The sequence below is a fragment of the Malaclemys terrapin genome, chromosome 10 (assembly GCF_027887155.1).
Source record: "Malaclemys terrapin pileata isolate rMalTer1 chromosome 10, rMalTer1.hap1, whole genome shotgun sequence".
Classification (NCBI taxonomy): Eukaryota; Metazoa; Chordata; order Testudines; family Emydidae; genus Malaclemys; species Malaclemys terrapin.
The window spans coordinates 80,165,437-80,185,282 of record NC_071514.1 but is presented as its reverse complement, the minus strand read 5'-3'; the positions used below and the strand labels follow the sequence as shown (position 1 = coordinate 80,185,282).

Genomic DNA, 19,846 nt, shown 5'->3' with positions numbered 1-19,846 from the left:
CTCTCTCTGTCCTTCCTCAACACAGGTCTGCCAAAGGTTACTGCTCCATTGTTTTTCCATCTGGCAAACTGCAGGTTTCCAGCAGTCTCCAATAGGGAGAGTCACAATTTGAAAACAGCTGAGGCAGTGAGGTTTTATGGCTGTTCGAGTCAGTTTGGAAGCAGCAAAAAGGCCACTGTGGGATGCATAACAAAGGGACAAGTTTCAGAGTAACAGCCGTGTTAGTCTGTATCCGCAAAAAGAAGAACAGGAGTACTTGTGGCACCTTAGAGACTAACAAATTTATTAGAGCATAAGCTTTCGTGGACTACAGCCCACTTCTTCGGATGCATATATGTTCCATTCTATATGCATCCGAAGAAGTGGGCTGTAGTCCACGAAAGCTTATGCTCTAATAAATTTGTTAGTCTCTAAGGTGCCACAAGTACTCCTGTTCTTCTTATAACAAAGGGAATTGTTTATAAAGCAAGAACGCTCTTCCTCTTGGAGCCTATTTGGAGAATGGCATGTTGCCCGGGGCACTGATTCCAAGGTCTTTTTAGTTTTCAAGGAGAGAGTAACTGTGATGGTGACTGGGCTGAGGGAGAGGTTGGATAGGAGTTTAGGAAGTGATTTTCCTGTCTTAAAAAGAGTAACTGGAGTTTGGAGTGGTCTGTGGAAGTCATGGCAACAGATACCCTAAGACTTGTGTGTTTAAGAAATGCGGTTTCCGTCCTTCACACTCTGATCTATCCAGCACCCCCTGCCAAATGATGGGTTTGTCTCTCAGGAGACGGAAGAGGGACTTGGGTAGAGCTACCATTCTTCCCAGGCTAAAAGTTCTATGTATCCAGAAACTGGCATAAACGCTAGCCTCATCCCTTACTTCCAAGCCTTCCAGATTGCACCGTTAAACAATGCTGCTGCTGGACTCAGCTCTCTCATCACTTTAAAATCCCTTTGCCGACTCTGGAGGATTATTGCTCCCTTCCAAGCACCTCTGTCTGACTTGCTTCTGCCCATGAATCCTGGGTCCCTGCTTGCAGTCTGGATTGGCTGACCTTGTGGTACCTAAGCTCCATATTCAACCTGGAAATCAGCTCGAGCGCTGTTTGCAAGTCCCTATTTCACTGCTACAGAACCAGCTCCCAGCTGGAAATGGTCTCAAGTTCAAAAATCAGTCTTGAGAAGCTGTAATGCGGGGTGCTGCTTTTATAGCCAGCCCTGAATGGTGGAGCATCCTGTGTAAATGCATTTTGTGGCCATTGCTCTTGTTCCTTCAAACTTTGTTTCTGCACCTATTTCCGGGCTCCAACAACTGTGCACTGTTTGTCACGTAAAAAACTGCAGGAAAAACCAGCAACGCTGGATTTCCCTGTTAGCCACATCGAGCCGAGATTAGTATTAATTTTTCGTCTATAAAACTTGTCCTCTTCTAACGAGCCAGATTCTCCCCTCCTCCCACAAACGAGCTTACGTTTTACATTTCGCATTAGGGCTCTGAAGGCAAGGGAGCTGGGCTGGGAGTTTGATCAGACCGGGAAAGAGAGCTCTGCAAAGCTGCTTTGCCCGGAACGTATGACTCAGGCATGAGGAGAACACTGCAATGTTCGTGTCTGAGGAGGCTCGGTTGCAGCGTGACATTATTATAGCCATTTTGGACCCCGACTCCCACCACTAACTCACCAGCAGCCTCTGCCGCCGTTCCCAATCAAATCATTCTCTCTCACTGCACCTGAGCTTTTTTAAACAGCCAGGTACAAGGGACTGGAAGTGCTAAGCAATGCATTTAGAATGCAACCCAGCGCCGAGAAGGGAAACGTGGAGAAAACGAACGTGCATTGAGAGAGACTTTACAGGTCATTTAAAATTGGTTTGGTTTCTCTTAACTGTCTTAGGTTTTATGGGGAGTGCTGTCCCTGCGTGGGGAACCATCTGTACTAGAAGGGCCTCCCAGCAAACTGGAACATTGCATTGATAGGAAGGAAGGGTTACGGGGTAAAATTAAATGTATTCAAAACCTTCAGGTTCTCAAAGTCTTTCTGGTATTTTTCCCTCAGTGCTGAAGCATTCCCCTCCACGTGCTTGTTCTCCAGCTCGTCCCTCATGGCATTCATCTGGGCCTCCAGCTCTTGAATGCGCTCTCTCAAACCGTGCATGGAGTTTAACTCGTTCTCGGAGACCTGCATCCCACCCTCGGGCTGATCTGTTGCCCACTCATTCCCGTCACTGGTTTCAGACCCTTCAGAAGGCAAGGCTTCTGGGTGCTGCCTCTGGTAATCGTCTAGTGTTTCCTGTAAGCACTGCAGGTTCTGGTTGTAATGCTCCTGCAAAGTATGCAGTTCCTCATTGTGGATGGTTTGTAGTTCCTTTATCTTGGCCTGGAACTTTTCCTCCAACATTTGCATTTGCTCAAGGTGATACGTCTCCATGTTTTGCTTATCTCGGACGATGGCATCAAGTTGATTTAGGCCCTCTGTTCTCTCTGCCTTCAGAGTGTCCTCCGTCCTATTCAACTGCTCAATCACATTTTGCATCTCCTCCTCATACCTGCCTTGTAACTCGTGTAAGTTTTTGCTGTGTTTGTGCTCTTCTTCTTCCAAGAGCCTCCGCTGATTGTCCAGCTGAGAGACTTTTGCCTTAAGGTCTACATTCTCTCTTTCAATGATGGCGATCATCTCAGCATATTCACTCTGCTGCTTTCGAAGCAAGTCTTCATACTCCTCACGAAGGGCGGACACTGTCTTTACGCGCTCTTGACACAGAGCATCCATGTTTTGCAAAGACTCTTTGTAAAACTTTAGTTCCCTTTCATACTCGAGTCTAACTTTGAAAGCCCCATAACAAACCTGAGCCTGGATAATTGCATCTTGAACTAACAATGATGAATAGCGCTCAAGATCTCCCATGCATGTATGATATGAAAGACTTTGAGAAATTTTTAGGAGCTTCTGGCAATCGCGTATGGCTTCCTCAGGGGACAAGGATAGTAAGGCAACAGATATTTCCTTAAGAACATTTGCTTTTTCTTTTAGCTGTTGGGCAAGGTCTTCTTGAATGGCAACAAGAGCTTCACTACTGTGGTCTGGCAAACCATGGGCCTGCATCATCTTGGCTGAATCTTGACATGGCATCACCTTGAGGTGGCTCCTATCCCAAGAGGTTTGGGTTCTTTCTGAAGCATCCTTTTGGATTTCAAGTGCTTCAGAAATTTCATGCATAACCCTGTCAAATTCAGAGGTCCTGTATGCTTTGATGATTTCCTCCAACATGCATTTATGTTGCTGAAGAGCTGTTTTGGTATTGTGGAGGTCTTCTTCAATTGTTTTTAACCTCTGATGAAAAGACTCTCGCATCTTCTGTGCAACAAAACCAAGTTCTGCCCTGATCAACGTAGCATCAGCTACTGTTTGGACAAGGCATTGGGGAAAACTAAAACTAACTGCTTCTGTTTTGCTTTCTATCGCCTCTTCTCTGGTGCCTAAGTGCTTTCTCAATTCTTCCACCTGGCTCCAAAATTCACCTTCCAGTAGCAGCTTCTTAGATAAGATGTTGGCCAAGGCAATTGCTGTGTGTGACACATTTGCCGGCTCTAAAAAAACCACCTCAGCTGTCCCATGAATCTCTCTGAGAATCTGGGAAATCTCTGAGCTTGCATTTTTCAAAGATTCTGCTATTTGGTTGATAAGGGAGGCTTCAAATGCTATCCTCTCAGAAAGCAATCTTAACTGGTCTCCATCAGACATTTCAACTTGCTGCTGCTGCGAAATGAGTTTCTGTTCCTCCAGCAAACTCTCTTCTGCAGGTGGAGTTTGAGCCACACAGCTTTCGCTCTGCTGATAATCCGAGGAGATGGGTGTCCCTTGCAAGACCTGGACTGCATTTGACAAGGTGGTTTCCATGCTGGACAGAGTGGTAAGAAACAAATCTCTCTCTTTCTCCTTGTCAGATTTGGGTAAAGCCCTTAGCTGTTCTCTGCATTTTTCTAAACAGATCAGGGTTTGATCATTTTTCACTTGGAAGTCTCCCAGCTCATTGACATGATTTTTTATCATTCTGAACTTTTCCTGTCTCTCATTTTCCAGCTGTGAAACCAGAGCACCAACTTCGGCTAAGCTAGCTTGGAGCTGTTCCCTAAGCTGGGACTCTGTGCTGGCCCACTGATGGTGGAGGGCTATCAGAGTTTCCTGGTTATGGCCTTGCTGGCTTTCAAGCTTCATGGACACATCTTTGAGCTTTTCCTCCGTGATGTAAAGTTTGGTTTCCAAGGAATGGATGATTGAGAGATAAGTCTCAGAGTCACTGGTTCCTGAGGCTGGGTAACCAAGAACTGGTTCTGATGACATGCTTTCCTCAGACAGTGATCTGTCCTGGCTTGTGTCTGAAGACGTGCTACTAGTCCAATTTTTCTCCGACCCATCTGAATGGATGTATTTTTGACACTGGATGTTTGAGAAGCGGATTCTTTGCCTTTTGGCACCTAGGGTTCCTATATCAGGCTTCGCTAAGGCTTTCTGCTGTAGCTCTCGGTCTTGAAGCTCTGTAGTCTTCAACAGAGACCTAAGTTCTTCGGCATTCAACACGGTATGCTCACCAGCCTGTCTCTGGCTGGTCTCAGGACGTTCAGCATCCTCCTCCTTTAGTGCATAATTCAAACCTGTAAGCCCCTCAGGAGCTGGCATGTCTGAAATGTGACTTTCATCAGCCTCAATGCAGAAGTCCTCTCTCTCTTTAGCACATGGTACTGAGTCCACATTAGCTAACTTCTTTAAAACCTCTTCTTTGGCCTGTAGCCTTACTTCTGTTTCCTCTAAACTGCTGCCCAAAGCTGCCATTTTAACCAAAGCCTCATTGAGATCTTGATCTTTCTTTTCAACAATTCTCAAGTGCATTTCCTTAACGTGTCTCAGCTCTTCCTCTTTTTCTTCCAGCACCTTCTGCACGCTCTGGAACTGATCTGATACTTTCTCGTACAATTGCTCCATCTGATCATAGTTGGTCTCCTCCATTTTCAACTTTGCTTGAAGCTTGGCAACTTCATTATCTGACTCTTCAACCTGATTCATCAGCTCTTGGAACCTACATTTGATCTGATCTCTCTCCCCTTCAAGTTCCTTGATGTCTTCAGCAAGCTTCTGGATGCTGGCCTCCTTCATCTCCAGTTGCTCCTCTAGCTGGTGGACAATCTCGCTGCCTTCAAATTTTGCGTTCAGTTTCTCTTTCTGAAGAATTTCCATCTGCTGCTCGTTGTTTTGAAGCTGGTTCTCGTACTCGCTGGCCTTATCCTCCACCTCCTTCAGACTCTGTATTAAAACCTGCTTTTCCTTCTCACAGCTTTCCAACAAAGCCTCATAATTCTTCTGCAACTTCTCCTCCATTAGGATCCGAGCCTGTTCACTAGCGTTCAGCTGCCTGCTCAGGTCTGCAATCCTGTCCTGGAGCCGCTGCACTTCTTTCTGGTGGTCCCTTTGCAATGCCTGTTGCATTTCAAGATCCCTCAGCTCCTGTGTCTTTTCCAGCAGCAATGCCTCTGCATTCTTTAGCTTTTGCTCACTGGCTTTTAACTGGGAGCTCAGAGTGGTCTCGCTGTGCTGCCACTCCTCCAGCTGCTCTTTGGCTTTCTCCTTCTCACTCTTTAAGTCACTCTTCAGCTTGGCCAGAGTTTGCTCTTTGATGGATAGCTCAGCTGCAGCATTACTGAGCCTTGCCTGAAGGCTCTGAATCTCGGCTTCATGGTGCCGGATCACATCCTTTGCCTCACCATAGCTACGTTTCAGTGACTGGATCTGCTGATTGATTAGCTCCTGACGCTGGCACTGGGCTTCCAGCTCACTTTGGAGGTCTTGATTGACTTTATGGAGCCTCTGCCAGGCACCCGATGGTGAGGCTGCCACCTCGGTCTTAAAAAAATTGATTAAATACTAGATTAGTAACACTTGGATCCCAGTTCTGAGTGTCACACCTCTGGCCAGGTCTGGCCATGGGAAAGCTCCTTGGATTGTTTTGGCTGCTACCCATATGCTCCCATTTTGGAAGGTTTCTGTTCTTGGCACAATTTTTTTTTTTTTTAAGGGGGCAATAGCTGCTTCTGATTAACAGAAAATACAGATGGTAACATTGAAACATCTCTAAGGTAACAGTCTATGAGAAGCAAGTCAAACAAAACCAAAACAATGGAAAAGGAAACACTAGTAAATAAAACAGAGACAGGAAGGGAGTGAGGACGAGAGGGAGGGAAGGGAACAGGTTGGGGAGAGGAGCTGCTCAATTTGGTGTGTTGGTTTGTTTAGTTTGTTGTGAAACAAAAAGTGCACAATTCCAGGTAACAAAGTCCTTCAGAACAAAAGCAATAACAGGAAGTGAGGTTGAAAGTAAATGACATCACTTCCTGCCAAGCCACAGGAAGAGGAGATGGCTGCCATAGTGATGTCATGTCTATAATAGCTAAAACAGGCTTCTTCATCTGGCTGCTCCTCTTTTTTTTTTAAATATTATTACTACATCTTAAGAGTGGGGAGGATCTAATCTCTCTACCTGTAAAAAAAGACAAGTGAAAGGGAAAAACAGGTACGATGAGAACGTAAAATAAAACAAACCTTTGTGAGATTCAAACCAAAGCAGTGTAGCATGCAAAGAGAAAACTCACAAAGAGAGTCATGCATAAGTCGACAGAAATTATATATCTTTAAAAGAAATACACAAACAGGAAGAGGCAAGAGAAGCACAGCGTTAAGCCTATGAATTTGGCCTGCCTTGCTGTACTGTTCGCTGGTAGGGAAAACCCACAGATGTGACACTCAGTTATGTTACATTAAAGTCATGCTTAACACCAAAAACATGCAAGAATATCCACCCAGGACAGGTTAGTAAAGTGACCCCCTCCCTCACCAGAGCTGGAAGACATTCCAGGTATCTAAAAGAGAAAGAGTGAGCGCTAGCGCTTTACCACCGGTTAGAATTCAAAGGGTTCAAGATATTTCAGTTGTGATTAAACTTAACAGCAAGAAATGTCAGAGGGGTTACAAGAGCTCAAAAAGGGCTTCAGTGCACGGTGCATGCGTCAGTACCAGTTCTTGTTCAACCGCTTTGTTATTATTAAGAAATGTGCAGAGTGTTTGATGCCAGTCTAGAGCCAACAGTATTAATGCCCATGAAAGGTATCTGTCAAAGGATAAGGACTGGGGGTGGGCAAGACCTTAAAAAATTCAGAAGCTCCGTTCAGGTAAGTACCCTAAAGTTATGCAGACTTTCTGGGTCTGCAGAGTAGCGCTGGAACGCTCCGAGATTCATAAATTCCAAGGCCAGAAGGGACTATATGCAATCATCTCATCTGACCTCCTGTACATCACAGGCCGGAGAACGTCTCTAATATAATTCCAGAGCATAACTTTAAGAAAAACATCCAATCTTGATTTAAAAATTGCCAGTGATGGAGCACCTACCATGACCCTTGATAAATTGTTCCAATGGTTAACAGGGAACAGGATCCCTCTCTCAGATACTAATGGTTTCTTGCTGGACTAGAAATACTCAATTCTCACATGGAATTTTGGCTCTGCCGCTTCCTACCAGAATTAGAAAATGCAAAGGCAGCCATCAAAGGCAGGGAGGGGGAAGAAAGGTATTCTCAGACTCTCAACAAGATTCAATTTAGTTTTAGATGAAAAAGTGGGTTGGTTGGTATTGTGTTAGAGCGGATTTGTGCCCACCTACTAGGGACTTTGATTCTCGCTCTTATTCCTAACTTCAAAGGCACTAAGGCCAACTCAGAATATCAAGCGTGGTGGAGTAGGTTTTGGTAGCCAGTTTTGTGCTGGTCTACGATTTGCTGGGCTTCAGTTTAAGGGAGGTAGGATGCCTTCGCTCTAGGGAAGCCGCAGTTGGTCTGTTGTTGTGTAAATGTGGGATCCTGCCCAGAGCCTGTAGCCAACATGAGTTGCTGCCATAACAGAAGATCAAACACAGCCTAAGAACAGGAAGCTACAGCTACAGATCGTGAAGTGGCAAGTCCAATGAACATTTGGGAATTTGCTAATAAACACAGGAATTGTCTAGCTTTCTTCTCCCCTCCCCATGGGTCGGCCCATCCAAGACCTTTATCCCTCTCCACCCTCACAAGCCCTTTTTCTTGCCAGCTATTCTTCCAATTTAAGGGGGCTAGGTAGAGCTCCCAAGTCTGGCAGAGAACTGGCAGCAGCATGTTAAAAGAAGCTCTTCTCTCTTGGAAGCTTAGGGTGCTTCCTCTGCAGCACAGCTGGCTACTTTGCTAGCCCCATTTAGTTTTCCTCCTGGAAGGATCTCCGCTCTCCTTTCAGAACCTAGGGAATCCCTCCCTCCCCAGAGATCCAGGCTGCGACTCCATCCTTCTGGACAAACACGGCACAGGAGGCTCCGTGCAGCTTGGATTGTAAGCTCCTGGGGCAGGGACTGTATCTTCTTATATGTTCATACAGCATGGGCCCTTGATCCTGACTGGGGCCTCTCAGCCTTCCCACAATACAAATACTAACAGATCAATCCTCCTTCTCCAGAGGGGTGACTGACTGAGCGCACATGGTGCTTCTTGCCTCCCTTAAGCGAAGCATGCTACCTCCCCAGTGCTTCCAGCCCAGGAAGTGGGCACAGCCTTGGATACCAAACCCAGCCCCTCCGCCCCTCCCGCCCCCACCATGTGGCAACGTAGAGCACAGCCACTAGCCACCTTGTTCCACAGCAGGTAAAAGTCAGCAGGTAAAATTCTACCTAGATCACAAAACAAGAATGAATTCTTGCTGAGCCACCCCGCTACAGCTCCATAAGCTTTGCCCCTCCTTTTGAGGCACGGCTGGAGACTTCTTTGGCTGTATTTAAGAGCCTATAAGAGAGTGGGGAGGAAGAGGGTAGCTGCTCCTCTCTCCTTTCCTAACCACTCCAAAACACAATTCCAGGCCTGGTTCAGAGCCACCAGCCTTTAATACAGCCAAAAGCCACTACAGCGGTCCATAAGAAAGGCTTTGTGGCCAGAGCAGAATTCACAGCCCTGAATGCACAGAACAGGAGACGGGGGTGCGCGCACGCATGACACTGACATCAAAGTGAACTTTGTCAGGGTTGTTTCCACTATGCATCTGGGGCTCATTTTCCTTTAGTGAAACCTTGCTGGCCATCATATCTTTTGTCTCTACACAGATATGGGTGCCCTAGGGGGATGAGTTCCTCTCCACCAGAACCCAGACCATTGGAACAGAAAAGGAATTATTAAAGAAATGCTCTTTATGAAGCCGGGAAAGGACGATGGCAGCTTTTAAGAGAGGCCAAAGTCTCTTGGGGCACAATAGATTTTGCACATTTCTGCTCCACGCTGGACGCACTCATGAGCACCCTGGACTGAAGCCCAACAAGTTCATTTGCAGGTGCAGCGAACGATGGAGATTTCTCTCTCTCACTCTCCTACCTGCAACACGTAGCCTTCCCTGGCACTCTGCTCCCGGCCCAGTGCCACCTTCAGTTGGCCCTGCAGGACCCGGTTCTGCTCGAGGAGGTCTGATGCCTCCTTCTGGCTCTGCTCCAACTGTTGGAAATGGACAAAGACAGAACCCAAAGGGTTGGTTTAGGAAGCACGGGAGGAAGAGGTTCAAAGGCACTTAGCATGGAGCGAACTCCTCTCTTCCTGCTGAGATTGGGGCTTTATTTCATTTGACAACACCCCACTCGCTCAAACCAAACACAGAAAACCCCAACGTTGTGCATTTGTTTAATTTGTGAAGCTCACTGAAATGAGAGATTAACAGCACTGGCAGAAGCCAGGCATAATCCAGGTGAGCAATCCTTCCCCCGACCACAGCTCATTGCTGACAGCTCTGCTAATGCACCTTAATTCTGACCTGCAGCAACTAACCCATGTTATCATAGAATATCAGAGTTGGAAGGGACCTCAAGAGGTCATCTAGTCCAACCCCCTGCTCAAAGCAGGACATGCCAGACTTGAGCCTCTTCCAAGTGAGTTGAGCTTCCAAGGTAGCTCCTTTCCCAGCTCATTTATGGCATCAACTTTCTTTTTAGTTTCCAACAACACGAGATTGCTCATTGTCCATGACAGATAAGCAGAACCAGCTTTGTACACTTACAAGGTGTTCAGGTTGGCTGAGCTGTTGTGTGCACGTGCACACACAAAATCACACTCACAATTACAGGTTCAGAAGTTGAAGCCTGATTTCAGACAGGATTAATATACTTGACCTGCTCAGGTCACAGTGGAAGGCTTGTTAATAAACAACCACTACAGCCTCCGGTCTGGCTTGACTAGAAAAAGAGGCCAAAAGATCCCCATTGCAATAACTGTCCTTCCAGGAGATGTAGACACAACAAAAAGACAATCAAACCGGAAGAGAATGGGAAATGCCAGGGTCATGGGCCTGGTCCCTGTATTTCCCCAAAGGGGCCCTAGAGTGTTCACTTATCCCCGTTGCTCTTAATGCAGCAATAAATTCACCCCATGACTGAACCGTCCAGCTATGACCCACTCTGGTGTAACAGGAAGGCCCATTACCACACAGGCTACGGCAGCTCAAGGAGCCTCTTGGAGCCAAAGCCCTGGCTTGCTCCCTACTCCTCTCATTTTACCTCCTTCTCCAGCAGTGAGGTTAGCTGCTGCTTGTGGATCCCGTCGTCTCTGTCGTCCGGTTGGGCCACGTGCAGGGGCATGATGGGGATTTGCTTCTCCTCCCGTAGAGGGGTCGTCTCCACCTGGTGCCATCGCTGCTCGATCTCCACATGAACGTTCTGTGGCTTCACCTCCCCTGTGATGGGCAGACCTGGGATCCTGTCCACCTCCATCCTCAACACGTCCTCTGGGCCTGCCCCATCAACAGCATCGATCATCTCAAAGCGCTTGCGCCTCTCCTCTCTCCGCCGAGCACGCTCCCGTTCCAGCTCCCCGGGGTCTGCGTCCGGAGCGCTGGGTTCCCTGGGGAAGACCGTGGAGCTGCTCTTCGAGGGCTCTGCAGCAGTGGCTCTCTCCTGCGCCAAGGCTTGCTGAATGGGGCGGAACTCAGCCCAGTCAAAGGTTTTGGAGCGCCCCTCTCGCCTGCGCTCCCGGGCACGGCTCCGCTTCTGCTCAGGATCCATCTCAGCTTGGTCCGAGTCCTGCTTCTCACTTGGCTTTGGACAGGTCTCAAAGGAAGAGCTGGTTTTGCTTTTCTCTTCTGGCAAGGAGCTGTTAGGACAGAGGAGGAAAGAAAACATCCCTCAGTCCACTACAGAGATGCAGCCCACGACCACACTTGTGCCCGAAGAGCCACTGCCACAGAGACAGGATCAAAGCCCATCGAAATGCCATGTGTGTTCCTGGGCATCCCTCTCCCACCATCATTGAAGCTCCTCATGGTATCGCGACTTCGGCCAGGAGCTACTGCTCTCCTTTCCCCTCAAACTCTGTGTATGAATTTAGTGCTGATGGAAGGTGCCAGCTGGCAGCCCAAGGACGCAAAGCCCTTTAGCTTATCAACAGAGCGGGGAGGCATAGGTAGCAGTGCAAACTTCCCCACACTGTCCCCTCGCCACTGTGCCTCAGCGTTGGCTTGGGAGGCCCACTCCTCCTTCAAACACACCCTGCTAGCAACGAGAGGAGTTCTCTCAGGACTTGGCCTTCTCTGCTGAGACCACCACCAAAGGGGTCTATGGCAGTACTGGGATGTGGGCACTTGTCCACTAGGAACAGGGCTGAGGCCAACCAGCAGCCCTCAAGTGCTAACTTTATGATCATTAACACCATGGGTAGGCTTTGAACAGTACATCCCTTCTGAGCCATCCAGTCCTCATCCCATCGCCCCGTGAAGCCCTCTTTCTAACCATCATGATTCTTCCACCCAATTCATTTAATGAGGCCACAGTCATGTGTTCGTTGCAATATTGCAACTGGTCACTACCACAGTGATTCTGGGATGTAGCTTCAAAAAGGCACGGAGAAGGAGGCTGAGGTTCAGCAGTGATGGAAGAGGAAGCACAGGGAAGCACATGACCATCTGGGAGGGGTTTGGTAACACCTTTACGGTTTTTCCGAGCTTGGCAAAGGCTCACCCAGGAACTTCTCCATGCCACTCTCTGTACTGAAAACACAGGCCCCTGGAATTGTGATCAACACTGTAGTCCTGGACTTGGAGACCATGTGCTCTTATGCTTCCCCCGCTGGGCCAGCAGCAGCACAAGTGCTGTGCACGCTACTGCAAATGTCACTGATGATGCCGAATGCTCAAACAAGAAAGTAAATCAAAGGAAGCAATGGCCCTCTAGTGCTGAGTTAGAGGGGAGTGGGATGGGGGAAGATGTATACTTGTCAAGCAGGAAAGGGTAAAGTTAGTAGGGAAAGGAAATGTATGTCCAAGCTTCTAAAGACAACCTATAATAAAGTCCTGGATTATTCAATAGAAATGCAGGCATGCCAGCCTTGTACATGCAGATTAGAATTAAAACAAATAAAATGTCAATAAGCCAACTCCATGGAATGTGATTCCCACAGAATAATTCTGGCCTGGAGGGTCTGAGAGACATTCACTCAAACCCTGCTGGAAACAGAGCCCCAAGTGGTGCCATTTCCCAGTAACTCCACCCGTGCTGTTGAATTCACCTTCAGCTTGACCAGGTCTTCCTAACTCTGCCCTGATCTTGCTCCTTAAAGGGACAGTACCCCCACATTTGTACTTAGCTAAGTACATTTGTGTTCAGCAAGCTTTGATGTGTCAAGCAACTTAGCTTTCTGCGAGGGTACAGTGAAGAGAACCATAAAGCCCTTGTTTGGGGCATTCACTGCAGCCAACTAAAATTAACGCGGTAAAATTTTAAATTTAAATTAGTGGTGATATCCCATCTCCTAGAACTGGAAGGGACCTTGAAAGGTCATCGACTCCAGCCCCCTGCCTTCACTAGCAGGACCAAATACAGATTTTGCCCCAGATCCCTAAGTGGCCCCCTCAAGGATTGAATTCTCAACCCTGGGTTTAGCAGGCCAATGCTCAAACCACTGAGCTATCCCTCCCCGGTACCTTAACACTGGAGCTACATTCATGAAGACTACCAGCATTTACAGTGGGTGTAACAGCAGAGGATTTCCTTGGAGTATTTACAACAAAAAGGTTCCTCCCCACCGGTGCCCCACCAAAACCCATATGTGCACATGTCCAAAGAATGCAACATAAGGGAAGGACTCTGCATGGTTCCTATGCTAGTATCTTCCGATGCACTTTCACCCACAAACTACAGGCTCAGGTGGGCTTAGTTTTAAGAAACTCTTGCAGTTTCAGGTTTATCTTTGAAAACCAGGCCGGAAAGATGCTCTTCAGCTCTGCCCACCGCAGCTAATAAAAGAAACTTCCATACTGCACCATGATGAAACTGCACTATTTGAGTTCAGAGCTACTTTTGACCCTCATGCCTGAAGCCCTAAAGGGATGCTAGATGTTTCCAAAGCAAACGTACAGCCAGCAAGTCAATCTGGTTAATTGGTAAAACAGCATTTTACACAAGTTAATAGTAGAGAGACATTGTCTTAAAACAGAACAGGGGTTGGGAACAAAGAGAATCCCTGGACTACCAGCCACTGTCAGAACACTGAAATGATACAGCTCTGACCCCAGACTTCTCAAAACGACTCGAGAATGCCCTGTTGTCATATCTGTTACCGGCTTACTTCCCCTCTGCACATTCCAGAGGGGCACGGATTACAGGTCACGGCATATGAATAGCATTTAGAAACGAACTGAGGAGGATGCAGTGGCACTGATCTAGGAGATAAAACAGAAGTCTTGGAAGTGCCCAGCAGCCCACACATTGCCATTAATAATGCTCGACTATTTCCCACCTCCAACCCATTTTTCTCCTTCTGCTCAAATGAGTTACCTCAGCCTGCATTTGCCCTGGAAAGGCAAACACTGGCCAGGAGGTGGGGTGGAGGGAGCTTTTTAATAGCTGTGGGGAATGTCTAGTCACTGCTCCTTTTAGGTCAGGAACACTGCGTGGTAGAGTTCAAAAATGGTATGAAATTGGCAGGCAACTGTTGCTAGAGCTGGCTTGGAGACTGAGCCCAAGTAGGAGGTGGATGGAATTAGCAGGTAAAGAAGGATCCACTTGCTGTGCTTAGCACATGCATCATTAGTTTATTTTTCTGGTGGTGATTATTCTGACCCAACTAAAGCTTTTGCAGTTAGACTATGAGCTCTTTGGTGCAGGGACCATCTTTTTGTTCTGGTTTTATACAGGTCCCAGCACAATGGGGTCCTGGCCCATGACTCAGGCGCATAGATGCTATCACAATGCAAATATTAATAATACTGTAGTTTAAAACACGTATATTTGACTTAATGGATTTCTGGAGACATAACACAGGGCAAATAAACAGATGTTAAAAGGGGATTATAGTGAGTTTGGGGTATCAATCCAGCTCCTAGTGGAGAGATGCTGAACCATCATCACAGATGGTCACCTTGGGGGCAATTTCAGCAGATTTGTCATATGCTGAACTGACCATGAAGACTAAACTGCTCTGACCCCTTGACACCCGAAGTGGGATATAGATCATCGCTACTAGCACTGCAGGGTAAAGCACTTGCAAGCCCTTAGCCCTGCAAGCCTCCTGTGCTTTGGCTCTCAGCCTCACAGAACTCCTGTCTAGCAGCCATTTCAGAACGTGCATACGTTAACAACGTTCCCCAAGATGGGCTGGTGCACCCAGCGCATTGACACATACACGAGGATAAGTGCACTACTGGGATCATATTTACAGGACAATGGTTTTCTCTACATTCAGTAGTTCCAGCTTAGTTATGGGGAGACATGCTCAAATAGTTCTAATCCACATCACTGACCACATTCACTCATTACACAAAAATTCTGAAATAAGCTAAATTAAAACTATTGCAATTGACCAAGATTTATTTTTGCTAACTTGACGAAACAGGAATTTACACAAATCCTTAGAGGTTAACGGTCTCCTCTAATTTACTTGGTCTTGTCCGTCTTCATAACTATGCACATCGGAAGATACCATTGTGGGGAAATCAAGTATCAAGACCAGGTTGCTTCTTCTCTTCTTTCTCATTTTAATTTTAAAAAGAAATGAAAAATTTCAGGACTTTCTATCTGGAGTGCAGAAAACGGGGAGCATGCAGTGACTCACAAGTGATACAAACCACAGAACGTTAATACAGGAGAGAACACAGTTTTCCAACCTGGGCTTCAGCACCGATAGTTTCAAAGAGAAGTTTTTCCTGGGAATGCATGGAAATCAAACATATGCAGGAGTGAGGAAAGAGGAGGACTCCCAGAGAGCCATGAGAGATCCACCAGCCAGCTCTGTAAGGGGTAAGGGGGGGGTATTTGAGTGGGAGGGGGGAAAGAGATCACGGAACATCTCTGCATAGACGGCACTGGGTGGAGAGAACTCTTCCACTGATGCTGGGGGAAATCAGGCACAAATTCAGTGGCTGCCAGTTGAGTATGGATAAGAGAAAAGGGGTTAATCGTGTGGGTGCATCGTCATTCACTACACAACAGCCAGGAACCCAGGGATCAGGATGTGTGTGGCTTGATGCAGTGCCAAACTACGATAACTTTTAGCTGAGAGAAAGTAAAGCCCACTCTGCCCACAGCAGCAAGGTCTGATAGCAGGTACTATATGAAATTTGTGGGTGCCTTCCTCTTGTACTGAAGGCTTTCCAATTGGACTAAGGCCACCCCATGTCTTACGTGAAGGGGAAGAAGTTATGTAGAAGGTCAGAGGAGAAGAAATGCTTCTCACAGAGCACAGACTAAAATGGGGTTCAAGCAAATTCAGCTTTTAATTTCAAAACAGGCATTTGCTGAGGTGACCGGTTGATCTTGCTGAAGAGAGGAAAGGGGAAACCCAACATAACCAACCCCAAACCAGGGCTTGCACACACATCGAAGAGTGACCACAAATACAGGTGCGTGCCTCTAGGTCAGGCAGGTGGGTGTGCAAATGACCATTAGCAGATGCAAGCTGGAGGAACGCTCCCTTCTGCAGATGGTTGCACATCAGTGTGCAAAACAGGAGGAATTTTGGCTCTATGCGCCTTGTGCTGATTGCGAAAACAGCAGGAGAGCAAAGGGTATCCAGCCTAAGCCCAGAGAATGGGAGTAGCGACAACACTGAGTGGGAGGGACCAGAAACAGAGTCAGAAAGGGGTGGGTATTTCTGCACAGCAAGTGAGAGGATAGAGGGGGATGGGTAAGATGGGCATCGTTCTTTTCCTAGTTCTTTACCTGGTCACATCTGGAGCGGCGGTGGGGCGAACGTGCTTCATGATCGTCTGAATCCAGTTTCGTCTAATCCCAGAGGTCATGGCAGAGAGGGTGAATTCCCCTTCTTTAGTCTAGGCAAAGAGGAGGAGCAAGTCAACATGGCTGATTCTAGTGGGCAGCACTTCCCTTCCCTTCAAGGGGTTGCCAGGACTCACTCCCCAGCCCCACTCTTCATCCCTCAGTGCAGAGACTCTAGAAAGCTAGGTCATAGTGCGGTACCATGTAGACAAGCCCTGAGTTTGACAGATGTCTATCACTCAAGTCCTTAAGAAGGTTTTCATTGAGTATTTGAGAGAGAGAACCGTCAAATCCACTCCTTTCTCCCACTCCCATTTCTTACCAGCAACTATTGATCAAAACATGAACCAATGACTAGCCAATCACATGCTTCAGGGCACAAGCTGGTCACCACCTGAGGGAGTCAGGAAGACACTTCCCTTCCCATAGGATAGTATCCACAGTGAGGTGTGTTATAAGAGTGGTTTCATCTGCCTCTGACCCATCCAGCATTAGTGACTGCTGGAGATGGACCACTGAGTCTGTTGGGATAAGGAAACATCTGCCACCCTCACTCCAACTGCTACCCACAGCAGCAATGTTCCCGTTCCCCAAAGCCTTCTTACATGGATCTGGAAGCCATAGTTTCGCTGAACTGGATATTCCGTGACATCATAGCATGTAGACAAATCAATTTCTCCATCCAAATCAGCTGCCTGGGGAACGAGAGAGGAGAAAACTGTAGGGATTGTTGCACACTAAAAGTGTGCGTGCACACGTTCAAAAGCGGCATCTAACAAGAAGCTACTTAAGAAGCTTCTCCACAAGATCAGCAGTCTCATTGTCAGCATCAAGGACTTATGGCGAGACACACAGTAGAACCCATGGAGACATATTAACATGGATGCTTCAGCCCCATCAAGGGACCTGCAGAGTTGGGCTAAAGGGTGATCAAACTCCTGTTCAAGAAGAGACGTGGATTTGATCTGGGGTTGCACCAAGCTCTGCCTCTCACTGAATCCCCGAGGACTGGGAGCTTGAAAACGAGCACTGCTGCGGATGCTCTTGTTGCTGGAAGCACCCAATTAACTTCAATGCACCCCCAGGCTTTCTAATCTTCTAGCTAACTTGCGAGGCACAAACACAAATCCAGCCGGGAACCTGAACTCCCCACCCAGGACACAGCTGTGTTCATATGGAGAATTGTAGGCACAATGCTGGGAGTCGGGCCCACTGAAGTCATTTGGGACTTTGTCAGACTCTGCAATGAATCGGGTTTAAACTCTGAGAAAAGGGACGCCTACCTCCTCTGCCACGGAATCCCTGTAGTATCTCAGGCTCTGATCCGTCAGCACAAACCAGTGTTTCTTCCACTAGGAAACAAACAAGGCAGGCCCTTTAACAAGCTGTTCCTTTCCCACGCCTGAGGCGGCTGCAGTATCACCTCACAAGGTAAAGGTAGACCAGTTGACCATCCGCTTTGTTGTATAAACAGCTGGGCAGGCTGCAATTACCAGCTCTGTGCTCTGGGGGAAGAGGGGGGTACTCAAGCTCTCCCAGCTGAAAGCCAGTAGAAAGATCAATGAGAGGGAAAGGGATGCTGAGGTGAGTCAAACATGTGACTTCCACCTATAGGATCCTCTCCTGTCTGAGCAGGGACGTTTGTTGAGCAAACAGTCTGAGCTGCAAAGGCTCCATCACTCAATGATAACACGTGGCCATGACCAGAAAAGTCATCACAAATATGCTACCTTTGGACCTTCAGAGTCCTACCCTTGCAGTTTACTGACAAGACTCCGTGTTTAATGGCTGCATTCTTAGGCTCGGAAGGACATGTTCTTTATGATTTATGAACTTGGACAGATAACATTCCTGTTTATTTCTGGAGTGTATAAGAACTGGGTGTTTTCCTTTAAAGAGTTTGTTTGTGACCCCTCCAGTGGTGTTCCCTGTCTGTTTCAGAGGCCCCCACAATCCTGCTAGAGCAGCAGTGTGTCTATGTAGCTAGGCCTTGCATTTTGCATGTAGTTAGTATCACAGTTATTTGGATCCCACCCACTGTGTTTGCAAGGGTCCTTCATATTACAGCTATTGTGTTAAGAGAAAAAAAAAAATCAATCACAATAATTTCCAAATATTTCCCTTGTTTTTGTCAATTTAAAGTACTGAACTATTACTATTATTTATATTACTTTACCGCTTAGGAGCCCTCGTCATGGACCATGGGCCCCACTGCATTAGATACTTCACAAAGCTTGAAGTAAAGGACTGATCCAAAGAGCTTACAATTTACATAAGAACGGTCGTACTAGGTCAGACCAAAGGTCCATCTAGCCCAGTCTCCTGTCTTCCAACAGTGGCCAATGCCAGGTGCCCCAGAGGGAATGAACAGAAGAGGGCAATTTATCAAGTGGTCCATCCCCTGTCATCCAGTCCCAGCTTCTAACAGTAACATAAAAATGGCCATACTGGGTCAGACCAGTGGTCTCTGAGACAAGAGACAATGGATGGATACAGACAGGCGTTTCTTTCAGAACTCGCATCCTAGCACTTCATTCAAAATGTTGTAGCTAAAAATCACTGTTTAATAACCATATTAATTTCCTTGACTTGCTGCCAGGGAGATTTCAGTTCTCCCATCCAAGAGAACCAGATCAAACAGTTCTAAGCTTTCCCTTGTAAGTGTTGCCTCTCAGTTACATGCACTTGTGTTTCCAGGCCTGTTTGGGGGAAAGAGACATTTCCTGATGAGAACCGAACCCTGCCAAACCTGAATCTCTTATCTCAATTTGTAGTCCCCCCCAAAAGAGCTGACCAAGTTATGATTCCAGTCTGTAGTGCTGGGGATTGATAGACAGGGCAGAGCTTGGATCTTCACCCAGCAGGCCGAGCTGCAGTGGTGGCAGGCAGGAGAGCACTGCTAAACCAAAATGCACTGGGTGCGCAGAAAAACAAGGCACAAACATGACATCATTTTTACAGTCAGTCGCTCTCCTGATGGTAGCGGCACTTTGAGCAGAGGATGGACTCCCCACCAATTCCCCAAGCTTCAGACTCTGTATCCTAGCCCCAACTTACGCAGTCCACCTCACTCCCTCCCGCACTACCTCCTCAAACAGATCGGGGGGAAGCAGGGGGAAGACCTGGGGAAAATCAAGGGAGGGGATTATTTATAAATAGTAACATGAGCTCAATCACAGCCCAGTATCAGCTGCCAAGACTGTGGGAGCTGAGCACTTAACCACAACCCCTCAGGGAGGGAAGGAGAGGGAGGTGGGAAGCTGGTGCTTCCATTAGTGCCTTAATGGAGACATTTTGATTTCATCTAATTGCTCTCTCTCATTGTTCCCATGGTTCTGAGGGTGCCTGTTCTGCACCGGATTACTGATGCTGAAGAGGTGGCTGTGGCCACAAGGGAGATGAGGCCAAGAGAACCAATGCTACAGCCCACGCTGACCTCGACTCCCTAGAAACCTGTTAAATGACATTCAGATGCAGGGGCCTGAATCCTCTGCAATGCAGAATGCCAGCCAGTCCTGTCCCGGGTAGACCCTGCTCGCATGGTGATGGTGAGGAG

The 19,846-nt window shown here is 47.4% G+C and overlaps 1 protein-coding gene across 7 annotated transcripts in view; it reads right to left on the bottom strand.

Annotated features, from left to right (window-relative positions):
- The window catches only part of MPRIP (myosin phosphatase Rho interacting protein), a 169,620-nt gene that overhangs the window by 22,314 nt on the left and 127,460 nt on the right, over positions 1-19,846 (bottom strand). For 5 of the 7 annotated variants that reach the window (XM_054041200.1, XM_054041204.1, XM_054041205.1 and 2 more), the window contains 6 exons: positions 17,574-17,642; positions 16,896-16,985; positions 16,234-16,343; positions 10,582-11,173; positions 9,413-9,529; positions 2,001-5,879 (listed from right to left, as the gene is read on the bottom strand). In XM_054041200.1, the coding sequence (XP_053897175.1) occupies positions 2,001-5,879; positions 9,413-9,529; positions 10,582-11,173; positions 16,234-16,343; positions 16,896-16,985; positions 17,574-17,642 (4,857 nt within the window). The remainder of the gene's footprint in view (positions 1-2,000; positions 5,880-9,412; positions 9,530-10,581; positions 11,174-16,233; positions 16,344-16,895; positions 16,986-17,573; positions 17,643-19,846) is intronic. The other 2 variants (XM_054041206.1, XM_054041208.1) reach the window with 1 other exon arrangement.